The sequence below is a fragment of the Streptopelia decaocto genome (assembly GCF_964273445.1).
Source record: "Streptopelia decaocto genome assembly, chromosome: 1".
Taxonomy (NCBI): Eukaryota; Metazoa; Chordata; class Aves; order Columbiformes; family Columbidae; genus Streptopelia; species Streptopelia decaocto.
In genome coordinates this window covers 99137819-99157925 of record NC_138663.1, presented here as the reverse complement: position 1 = coordinate 99157925, position 20107 = coordinate 99137819, and the positions used below count along the sequence as shown (strand labels likewise).

The window sequence follows — 20107 nt, the reverse complement described above, 5'->3', positions numbered from 1 at the left end:
AAATCAACACACCCATTCAGCACTTCAGGATTTCAATTACAATGACACTGCTAATCACCAGAATACTTTGCCTGTGCACAGCCAATATTTTACTGGAAAATCAAAAATTACGTTAAAAAGATAATTCACAAGCCATAGAGATGAGAAAATGATTCTCATTAACAGAAACAAAAAAGGTCTTAAGTCTTCATTTCCCAGCTTCAGAAACCGTTGGTTCTGTTGTACAATCCCATCAATAAACACAGCAACTGACATCTAAAAATATCTTAGATCCCTTGTTCCCTTTTGTGTGCTTGGCTGGCTTTCCCAGAATTTCACCCCTCATTGCTGCTTAAGAACCTTTCTACAGTGCCTCGTATAAATTTTTAGATGACCAACATACGTCTTCTTCACTTCACTCTCCTGAAGCGTAACACGTCTTTCTTGTAACTAACTTGCTTGTAATTGCTGGCAAATATCAAAATCCAGAAAATGTATGGCTGTCCTCCTCCAGCTTGCTTGGCTGTAAGAAGACCAACATCATTCATAAAAGATGATATACTCCCTTCTGACTTATGTAATCAATAAAACATGACTTAGATCAGCAGGTGTATGGTATTATTTCTTTGCCTTAAGGCATATGCTCATTTTCCCTTTTGCAACTGTAAAAACACAAACAGAAACAATAAAGTTAACTTATTTCATATTCTTAGGGTGAAAAGCTCTTGTTACGTGACATCCAGCACTGGGAGGAGTTTCATATTCCGAGGGCTTATAGGCTCAACTATAGTAACTGTTGTGAATCTCAGCTGATACCTGAATTAAATTATATTTAAGTCATTCCAAGTAATTCGTTACTAATAGTGGGTTTAACAGCTGTTCTTGTAAATCATTCTGAAAGCTTTTCAATTACTGGGTTTATTCTTTAGATTATAATATTCAAACTAAAATGGATTATAATCTTGTTTATCCTCTTTGCAAAGGCGCCTGCAGAACAAGAAAAATCAAGTCAGTCATTTCTGTGTGAAACACATAGTACATGATGCTACTATCAATGCTATAAAAATATGTAAGTGAATCCATGTTTAGAGCACAGTATGAAGTAGTGAAATAGAAAACTGCAATTTTTGAGTCAAGTGTATTACCTAAGAAAACGAACATGTTCTGAAGCTTTTACTCTCCAGGAAAAGAACTTAGTCACACAAGTTTCAGTAATGTGGAAAACATTTTAGCTTCAAGGTAAAGAAAACTCAAACCAACACAGAAAGGTCAAAAAAAAAAAGGTTATGTGTATATAAAACTTTGTGTTGCATACTTGAAACGCTTCGGAAATGCACCTGAGTATTTCCACCTTTTCTGACATGCAAGAAACAAGTGATTTTAACATATTATCACAAAGCCAGATAAAGTAGACTTGTTTGGTCAAGAAGGGCTACCTATTGGCAGCTAACTTACAGTCATTCAAAAACCTAGACACCCAGCATGTATGTTTACTATGTTACACCATAAAATTTAAAACTCGGCAAAGAGTTATTCATCTGACTTGGTACGTGCCCTGATAGCAAGTAAAATTCATTTAAAAATGTGTATGTAGTTAACTGTTCTTCAGACTTTACAGGACTCAAGTCTATTTGCATGATTATGTCTCAGTAACCCAAGTTCACCCTTCTCAGCAAGCAGCCTTCAGGTTTGTAGGCACAGAATTAACTGTACCTCCACCATTGTATGCTTCCCAGAACTCAAAATTATTAAAATGAAGTCCTTACCACTTGAAACAGCCTTAAAATAATTAATAAATAAAATAAATAATAATGTAGGGGAAAAAAAAAAACAACAAATGAACAAAAAAAACACAAAAAAAACAAACAAAAAAAAAAAACACAACAAAAACAACAACTGTGCAATTCTCAATCTCAACTTCTTTACACTCCTCCTTAAAAAAACAAGACACAAATACTACTGCTGAGATGTTTGAGACAAATATTTAATACAGCTCAAATAAAACTTAGATCAGCATTTTCACTTACTTGTGCATCTAGAAAACTATAGTCCACCATGAATTAAAAGTTCTGCTTGGAGTTTGAACCCTTTTCACTGTTAGTAAGAATACTCAGTCAAACTAAATAACTCTAAACAGTTTGTCTATATTGGGAAGATTTTCCTGTGTTTGAATGTAGCTTTGAAGAGTCAAGTAAGCTAACATTACGCTGATTATCACTGATGAGCCAGAGTAAAGCAAAGCAAATTGAGGTCATCAGCATGTCAGATCACCTGACTGTCTTGAAATGTGTACAGTAAGATTTGTAATACAAACCGCTTAACCCTGAACATCTTGTGTATTACACTTCAATTTTTTTTTTCTTCAAAATGGCCATCTTTATTATTTATTTCCCCTTTAAACACCTAAAAATTTTGCATAAGCCTTATGTTTTCTAAGATCAACTGGTGGTTTACAGGCTACAAATAGTGAGTATCTCCCCTTTTGGGGAGGGTAGGGGAGGTGGAGTTGTGATCAAAATACTTACGCTTTTCTCTAATTACAAAAATCAGTCTGGATACATGAGTGACATAGCTCTTTCTTGTTAATAAAAACAGGTGTTACTAGGCCAGCAAAAACAATTAAAGATGGATTTTTTTTCGAATAGTTGATAATTATAAAATGGATTAATCCACCTCAGGTACAACTGCCATACAAACTCATCACTCACCCTCTTGAAATTTTTGCCACAACAGAGTACACTCTTACAGCAGAAACACATTCATTCTTTCTTTGAATAGCAGAATACTACCATTATAAGCATTGAAATTACTGTATTTTTTTTTTATTCCTTTTAACAGATTAATATTTTTTTGGACATACTGTATTTAGGATTTGACCTTTCCATTGATTATAGCTATGCTCCCACAGAAGCGAACTACTAAGCAAACTAATGCATTTGCTGTTTGAAACAAAGTTGGATCATTTACATATTACACAGTGTTTATTGCAGAAACAAACCAGCTGTGGGCATTCTTAACACTCTTATGGTTACAAAGAAAAATTTGATCTGGAAGCACAGGACTCATCGTTTTAAATCTACACAAAAACTAACAGATGCATGTGATGACTACACAACATAGAAAAAATACATTTAAAGCACTATGCAGTTTTTTCCTAGCCTACATAGGCAGGGCCTAAGCAGAATTATCAAATTCACTACAAAATGAGACAAGTAAAAAACAAAAAACCAAAAAACACCAGAAAAACAACTCAAAAAACTGTTTGAAAGACAAGTTTTATTATTAAAAAGGTAAAAGTAAAGGCCAAGGATGTTTTATTTGTTGTCTTTTTTTTTTCCAAAATAGGAGGAGGTATGAGGACTTTGAGTCTATGGTATTTCTGACAAATATAAGGTAAGAGTTCTTTCAAGGGATAGGTTTTGGGTGTCTGCAAGTTGCCTAAGGGCTCTAAATTAAAATTTAAATATGATTGTATGACACCTACAGTTAGGGCTTGAATAGCCACCACTAACTTGCTAAAATGGTGGAATACTGCTAAATTCAAAGGAAGGCACTGTCAGAAAAAAATGAATCGCTGAGAGGCCTACCTACAGACAAAGGTGACAGGACTGCCTTTATGCGAAGCCACAACTAACCACTGCCTGCACATAGAAGGGCAAAGTAGGACAAATCTTCAAGCCAGCATGTCACCTTGAGAGCCTGACATGGCTTTTTTCTTGTTTGCTTCTGCAACTGGTATTTCAAAGACTTTGATGCCCAACAGCGAGTTACCTGCATGAAAAAAAAAAAAAACAAAAGGAAGGCTGATGAGGAAAGTTCTCTTTCTCTCACACCTGCCCAGCCAATATCACATTATGCATCCGTGCAGGAAGATTTTGCTTTATGTTGAGAACATTGGCTTGTTTCTTGAACTTCAGAACTTCTTGAATGTTTCAGAAAACTCACAGAACAACCCACAATTAACTATTCTCGTGCCCAGCAGCCGTTAAGAGCCAGGTTTACACACTTTTACTCTTTCCTCACAGTTTAATATAGATTTACACTTTTTTCTTTACAGCCCCTAGTATGATTCAGCGATAATATTATCCTGGTAAATCTCTACACAGGCACGCCCAAGTTTTTCGAGGAAATGAGGTCTAAACAAGTCAAAAGACGCCTCTCCCATGAACTGCATCAAGTGGGGCCTAAAAAGTCCTCCACGACAAGAGGCCCACGAAGAGAAATTGACTTCGTCTTACAAAAAGAACAACGAAACAAACAACCTTTCGCCTCGCTGACCGCCGGCCGCCCAATGGCGCTCCCGGAACCAACCCTCGCTCCCCGCCGCCGCCACGGGCCCGGCCCGGCCCGGCCCGGCCCAGCCTTCCCCCGCGGCTGCACTGCTCCCCAGTGGCTCCGGCCGCGGCGGCGGAGCGCGCTTGCGCCAGCGCCAGGCGGGCTCCCGGCTGCCCCGGTCTCGCCATGGCCGCCTCTTCCTCCGCGGCCGCGCTGCGGCCGGTCACTCACCTGATCTTTGACATGGACGGGCTCCTGCTGGGTGTGTAGCCTTCACCTCTCTCCCTTGCCGCGGCCCGGCCCCCGCCTCGGGCTGGCCAGCCCCGCTGCACCGTGAGGCTCGGCCGGTTCGTGCGGATTGCGAAGGGGCCGTAGCGGGCGGCGAGCAGCCCCCTCACCGCCTCGACGCGCCGCCCCTCAGCTGAGGCGCCTCCCGGGGTCAGAGAAGCGGGCCGGGCCGGACCAGGCCGGGCCACCCCCTATGGCCGCTTTTTCCCGCTCCACTGAATCTGGGCGGGCTGCCAGGGCGCCCCGGGCGGCGTTGTTTAAACCAGGTTTGAAGGGATTAAAGCAACAAGAAACTATTTGTTTTCTTCCGCTCCTCCTTCACGCCAGCCCCTGCCTTTTGTGGGCAAATTTTGTCTGAATTAAGAGATCCGGGGCTGAGACTGAAAGGAGCGCTTACCCTTAAGCGTGGGTGTCTGTGGGGAGAGAGGTGAGGGCTGGATTAGGGGTTACAAAACAAGGAAAGCCAGTGTGGAGAATGGGTGTCTAGGTTTTTAGGACTAAAGGAGCCCGAGGATCAGCAGGAGGCAGCTGAGAACAGCAGGTCCTGCACCTCAGGGCCCTTGTGCTGCGCCGGGCACAGCAGAGCGTGTGTAAACGTTTGGAGCTGCAGCCTTCAGCTGAAAGGTCTGGAAACCGCTCTGATAGCCCTCTCCCCGTTTTTCTTTTAGTAGACTTAGCTTCACAGGGTCGTTCTGAAATCCGTCGGTCACAGAATGGTTGGGGTTGGAAGGGTCCAACCCACCTGCTAAAGCAGGTTCATCCAGAGCAGATCACACAGGAATGTGCCCAGGTGGGTCTTCTATGTCTCTGGAATGTCCCTCATGCTATGGTTAGATTGGATCTTTAGGTTTGAATGGTCAGTATGTTTAAAACAGTATTTAAGTTGGATTATAATTATGTAAAGGGTGAGTGTCAGGAGGATGGAGCCAGGCTCTTCTCTGTGACAACCAATGGTAAGACAAGGGGCAGTGGGTGCAAACTGGAACACAGGAGGTTCCACTTAAATGTGAGAAGAAACTTCTTCACAGTGAGGGTAACAGAGCACTGGAACAGGCTGCCCAGGGGAGTTGTGGAGCCTCCTACTCTGGAGACATTCAAAACCCATCTGGACACATTCCTGTGTAACCTCATCTAGGTGTTCCTGCTTCAGCGGGGAGATTGGACTAGATGATCTTTTGAGGTCCATTCCAATCCCTAACATTCTGTGATTCTGAACTATTTGCTGAATCAGGGCCTTCTGCTGCAAGTCTCCTGTAGCATAATGGAGTATTTTTGTGTGTGACTTGGTTTTTGAAATAATCTGTGTGGATTATCGCACAGGAAGCAGTTTTGGATGTGGGTGAATTCTTAAAAAGTGAGAACTTGAGGCATGTGCCTTCTTTCTGCAAAACCTGCATCATTGCAGTTTCTGGAAAAACTGGTCTGAAGTCTAATGAGTTACTCTGTTTCTAAGAAATGTGTACTTTTCCCTTCATGCGTATAACAAGTGAAGGCAATTCATTTATCATGGTTTTAAACAAAAATGGCTTTAGTGAAATTATCACAAATAGTGTCAAGCACTTTGGAGCCTTTGGTTTCTGTTTGTTTCATCTACACTCTCAATTTGCTAGGTAAAAAAATTAAGTAGTTTCATTTTCAGTTTCACCACTGGAGACTCAAGTAGCCTGGAGTTATGTAGTGGGTTTTTTAATGGTGGGGTTTGTTTTTGTTTGGTTGTTTTTTTGTTTTGATTTTGGTTTTGTTTGTTTTGTTGTTATTGGGTTTTGTTTGTTTGTTTGTTTTTTGTAATCCAGAATAAATTATTTTCATTTAATTATTACTTACAAGTTTCAGGAAAGCTTTTTTAGTTACTACTGCTTTTTAGCAGAATTTGAAAATCTGCTTCGCACAGACTACTCACCTGAGCAGGACAGTCTAAGTAAGCAATATGAATATTTAGGCATTGATATGGCTGCCTAAGATTTATGTATCAGTTTGAAGTGAATTTATTATTCACAGGTATTACAGGATAGGTGCCTTTGCTGTGGACAATATTCTAGGAACTAAAGACATTTTTCTCAGATGTCCTGTCTATATTTAGAAATTGCCTTTCTGCAGAATTCCAAATAGGCAAAAAGAATACAAATGGAGGTTCTGTGTCATGTTTAGTTCTCCATACTCCTGGGGTTCATACAGTGAGGAAGCAATAAAAATACTCTAGATTATGAACTGTATCTCATACTGGGAAAGTAATTATAAAGGATCCATAATTCTTGGGCCTAAATTTGCCAAGATTGAGACACTCGAGATGTAAACCTACTTCTTGCTGTTATTAAATTTATCTGTTATAAAGTATAGCTCCAGAGAAATACTTTTATCACTTTCTGGATTCAAGTAAAATAGCAGACATAAATTATGGCATTTTGTAGGCTTACATATAAAATACACTACATGAAGAGTTTATGCATGCTGGTGTAATTTATTTTTCTCCTTATATATGAGGCATCCTTTGCACTGATAAATATTTGTTGTGTTGTGTTTCCATTCCCCTAGTTACTGTTATGGTACAACATGGATGTGATTTCTTCCATTTTAAAAAGTTGCGTAGAAAGAATGTTTTGTATTTCGGTAATCTTTCAGCTGTGGTGAAAGCCATAATTATAAAATTAGACTGAAAATACTCTTAAGTGTCTTCCTGCACAGATTAATAAAAGGGACACTATCTTGATGATTTTCATAATGCACACTTCCTTTCAGAAGACTTGTAGTATGTTTCAGCCTCTAAATATTTTGAGTTCTGTCACAATTCTAGCATAGTTTTTAGTGAACCTTTTTGTTTCATGATGAATTCTGGCCCTTAGGAGGCAAAAAGATAGTCAGGAGACTACTTGGACTTCCCCAAGATTCCTATGTGTTTCAAGAAATTTGGAATAATTTTGGGGATGGAAATGGCATAAGGGACACACAGGCTAGAGACTTTCTGCCCAACTTGTTTGCTGTAAATCTTCTGAATGAGACACATGGTTACCTTGATGTAAAACTACATGAGAAACAAGATGCCCTTTAATTTTCTTATGAACCTTTTAATGTGTCACATAGTGTTAATCAAAGATGATAAAATGAATTACATATGTATTGCTAGAAGCTAGAGAAATCTGCATAAATTTACCTCATTTGAAAGAGCACAAACAAATTTTTGGATATCTAAAACTACAAGTACCTCCATAACTGGTTGTATATTTCAGAATATGAAGCTTTAGGTTCTGCAGTAAATTTCACAATAAATCAGTGTGTGTAAATGTATGTGACTGTTTTTCACAGTATCACAGTATGTTTGGGATTGGAAGGGACCTCAAAAGATCATCTAGTCCAATCCCCCTGCTGGAGCAGGAACACCTAGGTGAGGTCGCACAGGAACATGTCCAGGCGGGTTTTGAATGTCTCCAGAGAAGGAGACTCCACAACCTCCCTGGGCAGCCTGTTCCAGTGCTCTGTCACCCTCACTGAGAAGAAGTTTCTTCTCAAATTTAAGTGGAACCTCTTGTGTTCCAGCTTGATCCCATTACCCCTTGTCCTATCATTGTTTGCCACCGAGAAGAGCCTGGCTCCATCCCCATGGCACTCACCCTTTATATATTTATAAACATTAATAAGGTCCCCCCTTAGTCTCCTCTTCTCCAAACTAAAGAGACCCAGCTCCCTCAGCCTTTCTTCATAAGGGAGGTGCTCCACTCCCTTAATCATCTTCGTTGCCCTACGCTGGACCCTCTCCAGCAGTTCCCTGTCCTTCTTGAACTGAGGGGCCCAGAACTGGACACAATATTCCAGATGTGGTCTCACCAGGGTGGAGTAGAGGGGAAGGAGGACCTCTCTCGATCTACTAACCACCCCCCTTCTAATACACCCCAGGATGCCATTGGCCTTCCTGTCCACAAGGGCACAGTGCTGGCTCATGGTCATCCTGTTGTCCACCAGGACCCCCAGGTCCCTTTCCCCTACACTGCTCTCTAATATGTAATCTCCCAACCTGTACTGGAACCTGGGGTTGTTCCTGCCCAGATGCAGGACTCTACACTTGCCCTTGTTAAATTTCATTAGGTTATTCCCCGCCCAACTCTCCAGCCTGTCCAGGTCCCGCTGGATGGCAGCACAGCCCTCCGGCGTGTCAGCCACTCCTCCCAGCTTAGTGTCATCAGCAAACTTGCTGATAGTACACTCAATTCCCTCGTCCAAGTCATTAATGAATATATTGAATAATATTGGCCCCAGCACTGACCCCTGGGGCACTCCACTAGATACTGGCCTCCAACTAGACTCTGCACCATTGACTACCACTCTCTGGCTTCTCTCCCTAAGCCAGTTTGCAACCCACCTCACTACTCTGTTGTCTAGACCACACCTCCTCAACTTAGCTGTGAGGATGCTGTGGGAGACTGTGTCAAAGGCTTTACTGAAGTCAAGGTAGACCACATCCACCGCTCTGCCATCATCCATCCACCTTGTTACATTCTCATAAAAGGCTATGAGGTTGGTCAAGCATGACCTACCCTTGGTAAAGCCATGCTGACTGCCCCTAATAACCCTCTTATCCTTGATATGCCTTGAGATGGCACCAAGGACAAGCTGTTCCATTACTTTCTCAGGGACAGAGGTGAGGCTGACCGGTCTATAATTACCCGGGTCCTCCTTCTTGCCCTTTTTGAAGACTGGAGTGACATTTGCTTTCCTCCAATCCTCGGGCACCTCTCCCGTTTCCCAAGACTTGGCAAAGATGATGGAGAGCGGTCCAGCAATGACTTCAGCCAGCTCCCTCAGCACCCGCGGATGCATCCCATCTGGACCCATGGATTTATGAATGTCCAGACTATTTAATTGCTCCCTAAGACTATTTAATTGCTCCCTAAGACTTTTTGAAAGTTTTCACCTCAGCTTTGCTGATTTTATAGACCAAATATTAATTTATCTATAAACAATGAAAAATTGAACATTAAATTGATCTAATGTGCCATGAACTTTCTTTAGCTGACATGCTTGCTTATGATTAAGGAAGGCAGGGTATCTTCTGATAGGAAGATTTCCAAAATATTCGTGCCTACTTCATAACTGTGAGTATAAAATCCTTAAATGAGGTCTGAGGCACTTACAAGTTTGTGACTTTGGAAACAATCCAGGTGTCACCCCACAGAACCTGCATCCATATATTCAGTGGCAGACACTAGGCTATGTGAAAGTGTTGCTGAGTCCAATCTCCTGTAACTTTACTTCCTCCCATCTCTTTAACATAATTTAGCCTGATTAAGTTGTCCTTGAGTCTCACCTTGATATATCAGTTTACTTTCAATAGGGAAGTTCTTGCCCCTGAAATTCCGGTGGAAGTATTTAATCCCTTTCATTCTGAGGCCTTCTGTATCATTGTTTGAAATGTTACCTAACACCCTTTCTTTCAGCACTCATGATTAATGCAGTTCACCCCATTTCTGTATTTTTCTCCTTTTGGATTACTGTCTCTTTCTCTTTGAGCTGTTGGGTGAAATCTTAGGGCTTTTTATCTGTTGTTCCAGTTGCCAGGAAATTAGCACACTGGAAAATATTGCTCTAATTTATTAAGTAAAATATGTGAATAGCACCCCTAGAAAGCTTGTTATGTAGTAGGTAAAATTAATTAAAGGACTTTTTTTTTTTTTTGGTATGAAACTCTAGCTGTAATGGAAAAACCCACCTTTGTCCGAGTGTACTACAGTTACATCCTGCTTTATTATACATATGCACCAAGATTTAGTTAACATAGTTTATAAGTGGTGCTCACTTCACTGTGTAGTATAAAACAGAGGAAAAGGAGTAACTCCATTTTAGTTTTGGTGTACTGCTGTACTTTTATTTTTAAACCAACACTTCTGTAGTATTAAATTTCTGCTTGTTTTCCTACAGCAAATCCCAACAATAAATGCTCAGAACTTGTACAGCAGACTACTGTTCTTACCACTAGTATGTAGTATAATTGAAACTATTAAACCTACTCATGTGTGTGCTTATCCAATGTATACAGCAAAGGGTTAGCTTGCTAAAATAAATAAAAATTTAAAAAAACAGAACAGAAACTAGAGATCTTTGAAGATCTTTCATAAATAAATACTTTTGTTATAGTTTTACTGTTTAATATCTCATCCTGGCATTTTAGTGTATTGTAAAAAACATACAAAACCAATGCTGAGGATGGGGAAGGAAAAATCCATTGAATTTGTACAAAATATAGAACTAGAGTTATGCCCTCTGGATCTATCTTCTCAGCTTACTGCATAGGTTGTATTTTGAGCTATGGCAAGGGGTTTTGTTATGTAATTGTAGTTAATAGCTACCTCACCACCAGAGTACAGACAGGATTTAATGTTGGCTTTGTTGATCTGTGGCTAAATTTGCATAGGACTGAAAATATTTTAAATTAGAAATTATATTCTTTACAAGTCGCATGTATAATATTAATGTTTCCTAACTGACAAATGCACTTAGAAAGCTACTGCGAAGATATTTCTTAGCATTGTGCTTACAGCTGAACTAAAGCTAAATAAGCAAGCAGAGAACATGCTACTTTAGTAAGTTGTCATGTTTTTATTTTTGTTCAATTTTTTGTTAGGAGTAATGACTGTTTTATGTAAAGGTGTCCCTTAGTGTTGTGAAACAGCATCTTGACATAAGAAATGTCAGTATATTCAAGTAAATCTAAAAGAGAGATGGTTTCTAAAGCAGCTTAGCTTTGCAAGATAGCTTTGCCATAACTCAAAGTCACATTGGATGGAGAAGGCACAGGTACACCCTGTGTTTCAAGCAACTGGGATCAGAAGTTGCTGCTTTTGCAGCCCCTATCTCCCTTGTATGGAGAAAACCATGGGGTTCTCCTGTGCCAACTCCTGCGTGGCTGGTCTTACAGGTATTCTCTGGTCTACAGTATAGAAGAAATTAACTTGCAGTTAAATTCATTGCAGCATTGTGAGATTCCTCAGAGTTTTGGCATGTTGTCTTTCTTCCCAGTGTTACCTACTAATTGTCACAAGGTCAGAAGTCAAAAATGTACTCTGACTTCCATTGTGTTGCACAAGTTACGTGGGAGATTGCTGTTACAAGAAATCTCGTACGAGTTCCATGATGGAGTTTGCTTATGTACATGCTGTTTTTTATTTTACAGTGTGAATGGGAGGTTAAAACAGCTTCCTATTTCTTCTGCATCAGAGCAAATAGCACCAATTCAACTAAACATCACTCCTCTCTAGATTGTCCTCTATTATGGCTTAAGTGGAGGAATTAATCTTCTTAGGCTATAAACTGGCAATCTTGTAAGCCTATTTTCTGCTTCTAGCTAGTGGAAACTTATTTTCTTGCCATTCTCCATTTCCATCTGATTTGAGGGAACAAAGAAGGAAACACAAAATACTGTCATGCCCTTGTGTTCTGTACTTGCATCTTGTTACAAAAACAAAGAGATTAAGGATATTATTAGGTTAAAATGCCTCATAGATGCTTCTTGAGCAAATTTAGTAGATAAGTAAAACAGCTCCTCTTCAAGAATTAACTAACCATAAATAGAGTAAATAAGATTTGTCATATGCTTGAAAGATAATGTTTTAATTTAACAGCAAGGAAAATTTTGGCAGGGACATAACAAACATGCTAACCTAGAGTCTAACTTCTGTTATTCCCGTGATTGATTTGCAGATTGTCCATCCGCATGGTTTCCTGTTGTTTGTGGTTAGAATAATCCAGAACTGGAGCTTAGTTAGGCATCTGTAGAACAGAACTTTTTTCATTTCTGTAATGATTATCACATTTCAAAACGCCACAGGCAACATTAGCGATGATCTTTTTTTTTCTACCCTGGGGAATTAACAAAGGAATGCTCCCAAGCTGAAAGATCTATGATTTGATTTTATTATTGCATATAAATCACATACAAATGCAGTACATTTTTGGTGCTTATTTATTACTTGTACAAGGCCCAAAGCACTTGGTTTTAAAAGAACAAAACCCAAGACATGCTAAATAAATGAATCCCAAGAGATTTCAGTTTTCTACTGTTAATAATGTGGCTTTCGTTTTCCAACTGTTAGACACATTCAGTTGTATAGAGGGCCTTTAGCAAGTGGAGAGGTATGTTTTGAAGGTGCTAGGGGTCTAAAGGTTCTGTTTAGTGATTTTAAAGATACACACAGCAGTTTGACCATTTATAAAAATCAGTCTCTTTCTGTGCCTAAATGCAGATTTTTCTGGTCTGTTTGTAGATGATAAGGTTTTATATTTGTTGGCTATGCACACTGTTTTGTGTATAAAATTCCAATTATTTTGCTTTGAATGTAAATAATAATGTGTCACAAATAGAACAGAATTTCACACAAAGAAAAGGTGCATAGAATTTTTCTGTATAATAACACTATTTCCAGCTGCTGTATTTCAATTTTCCTTTTACTTAAGAAGAAAAATAACATTAACGACCCTGGATTTATTTTTCTGCATGCTGGCAGTAGTTACACTGTGTGCTGTCTTGGGCCCAACCCTGCAGCTCTTGTTCTGAGTAGCTGTAGTTCATTCATGTAGCCTTGTTGTGAGCTGGCTAATTGAACTCTTGAGAGTGGAATTTTTAAGGCCACCTTAATTTCTCTGTGTAGGGCAGTTTACCAGCAAAATTCTGCTTTTTTAGTTCTGCTGGTGTGTTTTCTCCAATAATCAATCTTATTCTTTAATACTTGCATTTATACTTCTAATGGTGGGGAGAGGGTGTCAGTAATTGTTATTATCTGTAACAAATTTTTTCCCCCTTTTTTTTTTATTGACAACAAACATCAGTGGTGACAATAATTTTCGCAATGTGATCATTGCTTTTTTTTTTTTAAATAGGGAACTTTGTTAACTAACAACACAAAAGCAATTAAGCTAGATATCTTCTGCCTTCAAATTTGATATCTAGTCCTTTCAATATGGACAACTGATTTTCTTTTGCATGATGCAGAGACTGCTGGTGATTGTTACTGCTTCTGTTATGTGTTGCTGTACCTCTCTGTACCTCTCATAACTTTCACAAGACTACTGGGAAGTATTTAACAAAGATAATTTTTAGATTTTAGAATGATTCTGACAGAGACTCCTGACCTTGATTTATCGGTTTCCTCCCCCTTAATAATAATAATAGTAATAATAATATCACTGTTCCAACTCAGAGTTCATTGAGGTACTGCCAACCTTTATCAAGATTTTACTTGATACTTAGGTTGGGAAAAAACATCCTGTTTTATTTATCTCACTTTTGACTTCCTTTCCTTCAGTAACTACTAAGGAATGTTGGTCTGTTTCTTATGGCTCTTCTCTTAATGGTTGACAACTTTTCTCTTTTTTTTTATCCTCAATATTTTTCTTCTAGAAGGGTTACACACCTATTGACAGTATCAACATTTGCTGTCTCTATGTATGCTTTCTGTTCTTGTGCAGTTTTTGAGAGTTTTTAATTCCTCTTACAATAAGTACCATTTTCCATAGTAGTTTGGCAATAAATCTGATGCTGTAATTTGGAAAAACTTGCGTCTAAGTGGACACTGCTCTTTCCCAAGTATGGTTTTGCTGTTGTTATATGTCATAGTTGTTTTCTTTTCAAAATGTATTCTTACTTTTTTCTTCCTTCCCTTTTGAGGTATATGAAGTATTTTTGTAAAAGTCATCAAATAAGCCCTACTTCTAGTACACTGTGTGTCTCTGATGAAACTGTTTTATTTCTAGTTCTTGAAAGCTTTCCTTTGGGCACCAGTTACGTATCAGCACTCCATATATTATTTTTTTCCTCTGCTGTTAGTTTTTGTCTCTGCTGTGCCTATGTGTAGTTCTCTTTTGCGCAAGTTTCATGTTCAGTTTGTCTCAGGATAACACAACTGAAGAGTAAAGCTCAGTTTATTATTTGTCACTCCAGTCTTTCAATCTAGCACATGTAGGAATTTACTCATGACCTTTGTTGTTATATAATATGTTCAGCATTATACAGTGTCTCATTTTTCCAGCTCATTAATAGATGTTTTCTGACCTGCTGTAACAGTTCCAGCAGCCCCTGTGTAACCTTCGCTCTCTGAAGGACAGACACGAGCAAGTCCTTTGCAGTAGCCCTGTGCTTGTAGTGGGATTTGCTGCCAAGAGCTCAGCCCTCGTGTTCGCTCCTGTGCATGGATTGTCTGCTCTGCATAGATATTAGTTCACTGAGGTTCTCTTTCACAGTGTCGCCACATACTGCAAATTGCCTGCTCATGTTAGGGCACCTTTTTGAACATTATGTCTTTAAAAAAAAAATCAAGACAATTAAATTAAACAGTATTCTCTGAAAATAAAACAAACAGTTTCAGAACAAATATGAGGCCTTGGTACTTATTTTTAAAATGTTCTTTACGCTCCAATGATTGTTTGCTGCTACCCTTATCTACAGTCATGCTGAATAAAGCTATAGCTAAATGGAAAGTTAAATGTATTCATGAGGTGTTAATGTCTACATCTTATTATTTGCAGTCTCTCAGAGAAAGCAAAAGTAACTACAAATAGCGCTATGCCAGAAACTGGTTTCTTTACCATCAATGTTGCTTCAGCATGCAATTAACTGATTCATTCTAAAGTGGTTACAGTTGTTGACGACAAGAGGCTTTGTATTTGAATATGACACATCTTTTGGTCCATGTGAAAACAAGTTTGAAAGTTAAATATTTTCTGACACTTTGGAGTGCCTTAATCAGTCCGTTTGGATGTAATGTAAACTGCCACAGAGTACATATTGAAAGTAATACACCCTTGTTTGATTACTGGCCACTCATGAGAGGAAATGTCTGTTAGATTGCGTTGTTTTATGAGTTTGATGCTGGTGCTGTTCATTTGGAAACATTTCTAAGGAAGAAGAAAAGATTTGCCCTAATACTGGAAAAGTAATAAAGATGTGTGTGTTTAAGGAAAATATTGGGGTTGTAGTGTTTCAGAAGGGCTAAAGTGAGAGAAATTAACGGGTTTTAGGTGGAGTATGAGTACACTGAGACTTAATTTCATTTGAATAAATTGTTCTGTGGTAAAGATTCTTTTTCTTTCTTGTAATTTACATACAGAAAGCTCCTTTGATCTGTCTCATGGCAAAAGAGTAGACTCATATGCTTGTAAAGTGACATAACTTTGGCTAACGTCATCATTCTGCTACATGACCATTACTGTAAAAAATTACACCACGTGAAATGGTGGATCTTTTTATGCTAGGACTGAATCCTCTGTGTAGCATTATTTTCTTATTGGACTAACAAAACATTCTTTGCCTTGTGGCTCAGGGGAGATGGAGCCACAGAGAGCATATCACAATGCCGTAAATTTCTAGTCTTTAAAAATTAAAAATGGTGTTTCACGGGGAACATATCCCAGGAAAATGAAAACATTTGGACCACCAAGGTATTGTAGTATATCTACTTGCTGCTCTGCTGCCTAATAACTTAGATTATTATTATTATTGTTGTTGTAGATCATATTTTTATGGTATTTTTCCTTCTCCCATTTTTAATTTGAACATTTCCATTTTCCGTGAATGAAGACATTTAAGAGTAAAGAGCAAGAAGTAGCATTGCCATTCTGGTTTTGCGTGTTCTAGAACTTCAAACTTTTTATGTGGCAGTTGATCGCAAACTGTAGAGTATTGTAAAATTTAGTTTCTTAAAATATTTGACTTTTTGTTGGCTTTGCATCATTCACTTTTTATCATGGCTTTGCCTTTTTCAAAAAGTGAGTGAACTATTCCCCTTCCCTCTTCTGGAACTTGTTACAGAGAGCAGGTAATTAATGTGTGCACTTTGAGATGCTGTAGAATAACAAGAAAAAAATGAAATTCTAAGGGTTAGTTTAAAAAAGAACAAGGTTTTGCATCTTTATGCCCCTTGTTGTGTTGATGGCAGCTCTACTTTTTTTTTTTTCCTTTCATTAGAAAGCCTAGAGTTCTTTCTAACAGATTAAAAAAAAAAAGGTTGGGTTTATCTGCTAATTGTATTCAAAGTTTTAAAGAACTTTTGGCATGTTTTTTAGCTGCCTATTAGCTGAGTTTCATACTTTTAGAAGCAGCTGCATCTCCTAAAAACCTCGCACTTTACCACTGCAAAATTTGTGTATGGCTGTGATCTGTCACACGCAGCCTCCCCTGTCCAGGTTGGTCCCTGAACTTCCCTGAGAGGAGAGATTTCTGCAGTCTGTTGTAGCACTGTTACTGCTCTCCAGGCCATTCCTTTCCTATGGAAAACAAGATGCTGGAGAGAGGAGGCAGTCTACACATATGTTGGGACAAGATTTTAAATAATGTATGGCCTGAGTGTTTCTAGGTCCCAGGGTTTACAAATAGCCTGCGAGTTCCAAAACATATACATTGGACCTACAGAATTAACTGTAATTATTAATGGCAGTGTTAATAACATGTAAGATCTTATCCCAATACTTATGCATGTATGCAAATATACTTTGTATAGCATTCTTCATGAAACACCTTGGTCTCAGAAAATTTCTGAATTTTGATGGCATCTTGCGAAGGTTTATAGCATTAGGAATTATCTTTTTATGATATATTTATTTTTTGTTAATGATTTTCTTAGACTATTTTCTAAATGATGCAGTTATTCCTTGGGTATATTAGTATTGCTTTCATCTCAAATATACTTCACAACTAGAAGCAAGTCTGTGAAGGCTTTCTCTATATGATTTTTTTCCCCCTTGGGTTTGTTTTGCAGACTTCAGAATTTTTCAAATAAGATTCTTTCAGGTTGAAAATTTCCAGTGGTCTATGAGATTCTAAAAGTCTTGGATAAAGCTTTAGAAATCATAGAGTGTCCTGAGTTGTGAGTGGCATTTCAGTAACTCAGAAATTGTCAAAGAAAAATGTCTTAAAAAATGTTAAAATTTTCTTAAGTATCTTTACATAATGGAGAGTTAACAATAAAATGGGGTTATGTGGTTTATGAATTAACTAGGCTTTGTTTTTCCCTCAGAGATCTTAGCTTTAAGAGTTGGCATTTCACGATCTGTAGCAGGTACCTGTCTGCATTATACTGGTTAAAGCTGCTCTCTACATAAATCTTTCTATGTTCTTCCCCCACTCCTCCAGGCGATAATACAAGATGATTGAATTTTGGTTTAGCGTGGTTTTTCTCGCCTTGTTGCCCTGGTTAAGTGAGAAATGGCAATATGTTCTGAGAAGTTTCTAGTAAGACGGAAAAAAGAAAAGCCATATTCTTAAGATTTATCTCAAACCCATGGAAGTTATTCACCTCTTCATCCATTCAATTTTCTAATACTGTAGTTCAACATAAAATAGATTCATGTTTTCTTTTTCTTCCTTCTGTTATAATTGGAGATTTCAGGGGACAAAACCAAATATTCTTGTTTAACCCAAATGTTTCCCTCTTTGTGTACAGAGGAAAGGAAGGCAGAATACTTTTTTTTTCCTCTGTGTACTCTTCAGTAGATATTTTGTTTACCTTTGTTTTCATAGTATTTTGCGTACTGAAATTGTGATCTTCAGTTCTCTGCTTTATATTCTAATTGTATGTACAAGAAATAATGTTTAATTGATGTTCTAATGTTATTCCTAAGTATATCTTAAAAGAGTTACAAAAAGAAAAAATACTTCCAGTAACCATTAATTCTTTCTGGTTGAATCCTACATTTACCTTTCTTCTCTCCTCCTTTTTCTTCAAAGTAGTCTTCTTGTAATGTGAATTAAAAACAGGGTTGCTTTTGAAAACAAATCAAAACTCTGTTAGTTTAGGCCCAACTAAGATTAAATCTGGTTTTCATAGAAATTGTTCTCACTTAAGTCCTGAAATCCTCATTTTATCTGAATATTCTTGACTTGGCTGCTGATTTGATAATGCTTATCAGTAACTTTCCCCCAAACCTTGTTCTTTCATGCCATTCATTTTTTAGAGATGAGCGCAGCGTGGAAATACGTAAGTCAGAAAGATTATATTTGTACTCATGAGTAGTTACAAGGTGTCCAATACAGAGGTGTTGTAACATATCAGAGGTGTAATAAGATGCACCTTACTTTTATCCAAGGAAAAGAGCAGTATCTGTAAAGGAGTTGACACAGATGTTACAAAATTCTACAGTTCTGTTTAAATAATAGTATCCACTCCTTCTCTGCAAGTTATTAAAGTTTTTTGTTGATCATATAGGCTTGGAAGCATAAATCAAATATTCAACAAAGTAGTTTACAAAGATCAATGATTACAGATATTGTACAACTGTATTGAATGGTAGTCTAAATTTGAAAAATGCATGACCTGCTTGAATTGTCTGTAATGAAGCCTTTAAGACAATTATAGACTACCAAGGAAATTATTTTTTCACAAAGTGATAATGATGAAGATGTAATTTAATGGCTTCGCTTCTGGCAATGTAGATGCTTCCCATTTCCCCTTCAAGACCTACTTAAACTCCTCTGACGGTTCATGGGAGGGAGTTAAATTCACAAGAAATATGCTAGATTTTTCTATAATTAATAATAATAATAAGTTAGAGGGTACTGTCAGAAGAAATGCCTTTCCTGAAGAAAACAGCTTTAATTCTTCTATAATTCCATTTTATTTATTTCTTACCAGCAAAGTTTTAAAGCTCTAGAAAACACAAATTCATAACAGAAGTGATGACAGGCCGGCAGCCCTGTAGCAGTACTACCACGAACTGTGTCAACCTAACACAATAAAAAAAACCCTCCCACCTCTTCAATTATGACAAACTCAGTGACTAGAACTGCCCTTTAGAGAGTAGGCTGCAGCCGTGTTCAACAGCGTTGAGCTCTGTTTTCTTTGATTGCAACATTTCATACAATTGGATTCTTACATTAATAGTTAGATATGCTCTTCACACAACAGAAAGAAACAAAAGGCTTTGCAGTTTATTGATGGAATGCCACTTTTGCGTTTCTGTGCAAATTTTTCAATCTCTTTGAAAACTACAATCGGGAGGCTATTAGAAAAATGAGGCCTATAGTGTGTTTGCCTCTTCTCAGAAGAGAAAGGCCTTTGGTTACCAGCTGCTTTATTATTATTGCAACTTGTATATCTACTAATTGTTTTTTCTTTACTTTTAGGAAACCCTGTTTAACTAGATATGCAGTTTTAACTATATGACTAGGACATTTAGTCCTTCCTAACAGTTTCAAAACATAATGGGTCAAAAGGTATAGCTTTAGGACTTAATCCTTTTGTCTGAAAGTTCCAGTGGCTCAGTTCAATGTATTCGGCAAATGAAGCAGACACTTTTTATTTTGCTGTTTGTAAGCTTGATTTTAGATCAACCAGAAAGAAATTACAAGAGTAGGATCAGGGAAGCTATTTATTAAGCAGTGTTACAAATGGCATTTTTCAGAGTTATTTCATATTCAATTAGTAATTTCTACTTCATTCTAGATTTTGTGTGTCAGATCTGTTTCTATACTGCTGAATATGGCTGTTCATAATTGTTTTCTTAGTGACTGCATATAGATGCGTAAGCAATGCTTATACTAATAATTTCTAACTATAATTTTTGCCACACCGCATCAGGTGTTAATCAGAGT

The 20107-nt window shown here is 38.0% G+C and overlaps 1 protein-coding gene across 1 annotated transcript in view; it reads left to right on the top strand.

The window, feature by feature from the left end:
* The first annotated feature begins 4397 nt into the window (after positions 1–4397).
* The window catches only part of PUDP (pseudouridine 5'-phosphatase), a 76159-nt gene continuing 60449 nt past the window's right edge, over positions 4398–20107 (top strand). The window contains exon 1 of the mRNA XM_082071413.1: positions 4398–4516. Coding sequence (XP_081927539.1) covers positions 4441–4516 — 76 coding nt within the window. The 5' untranslated portion in view covers positions 4398–4440. The remainder of the gene's footprint in view (positions 4517–20107) is intronic.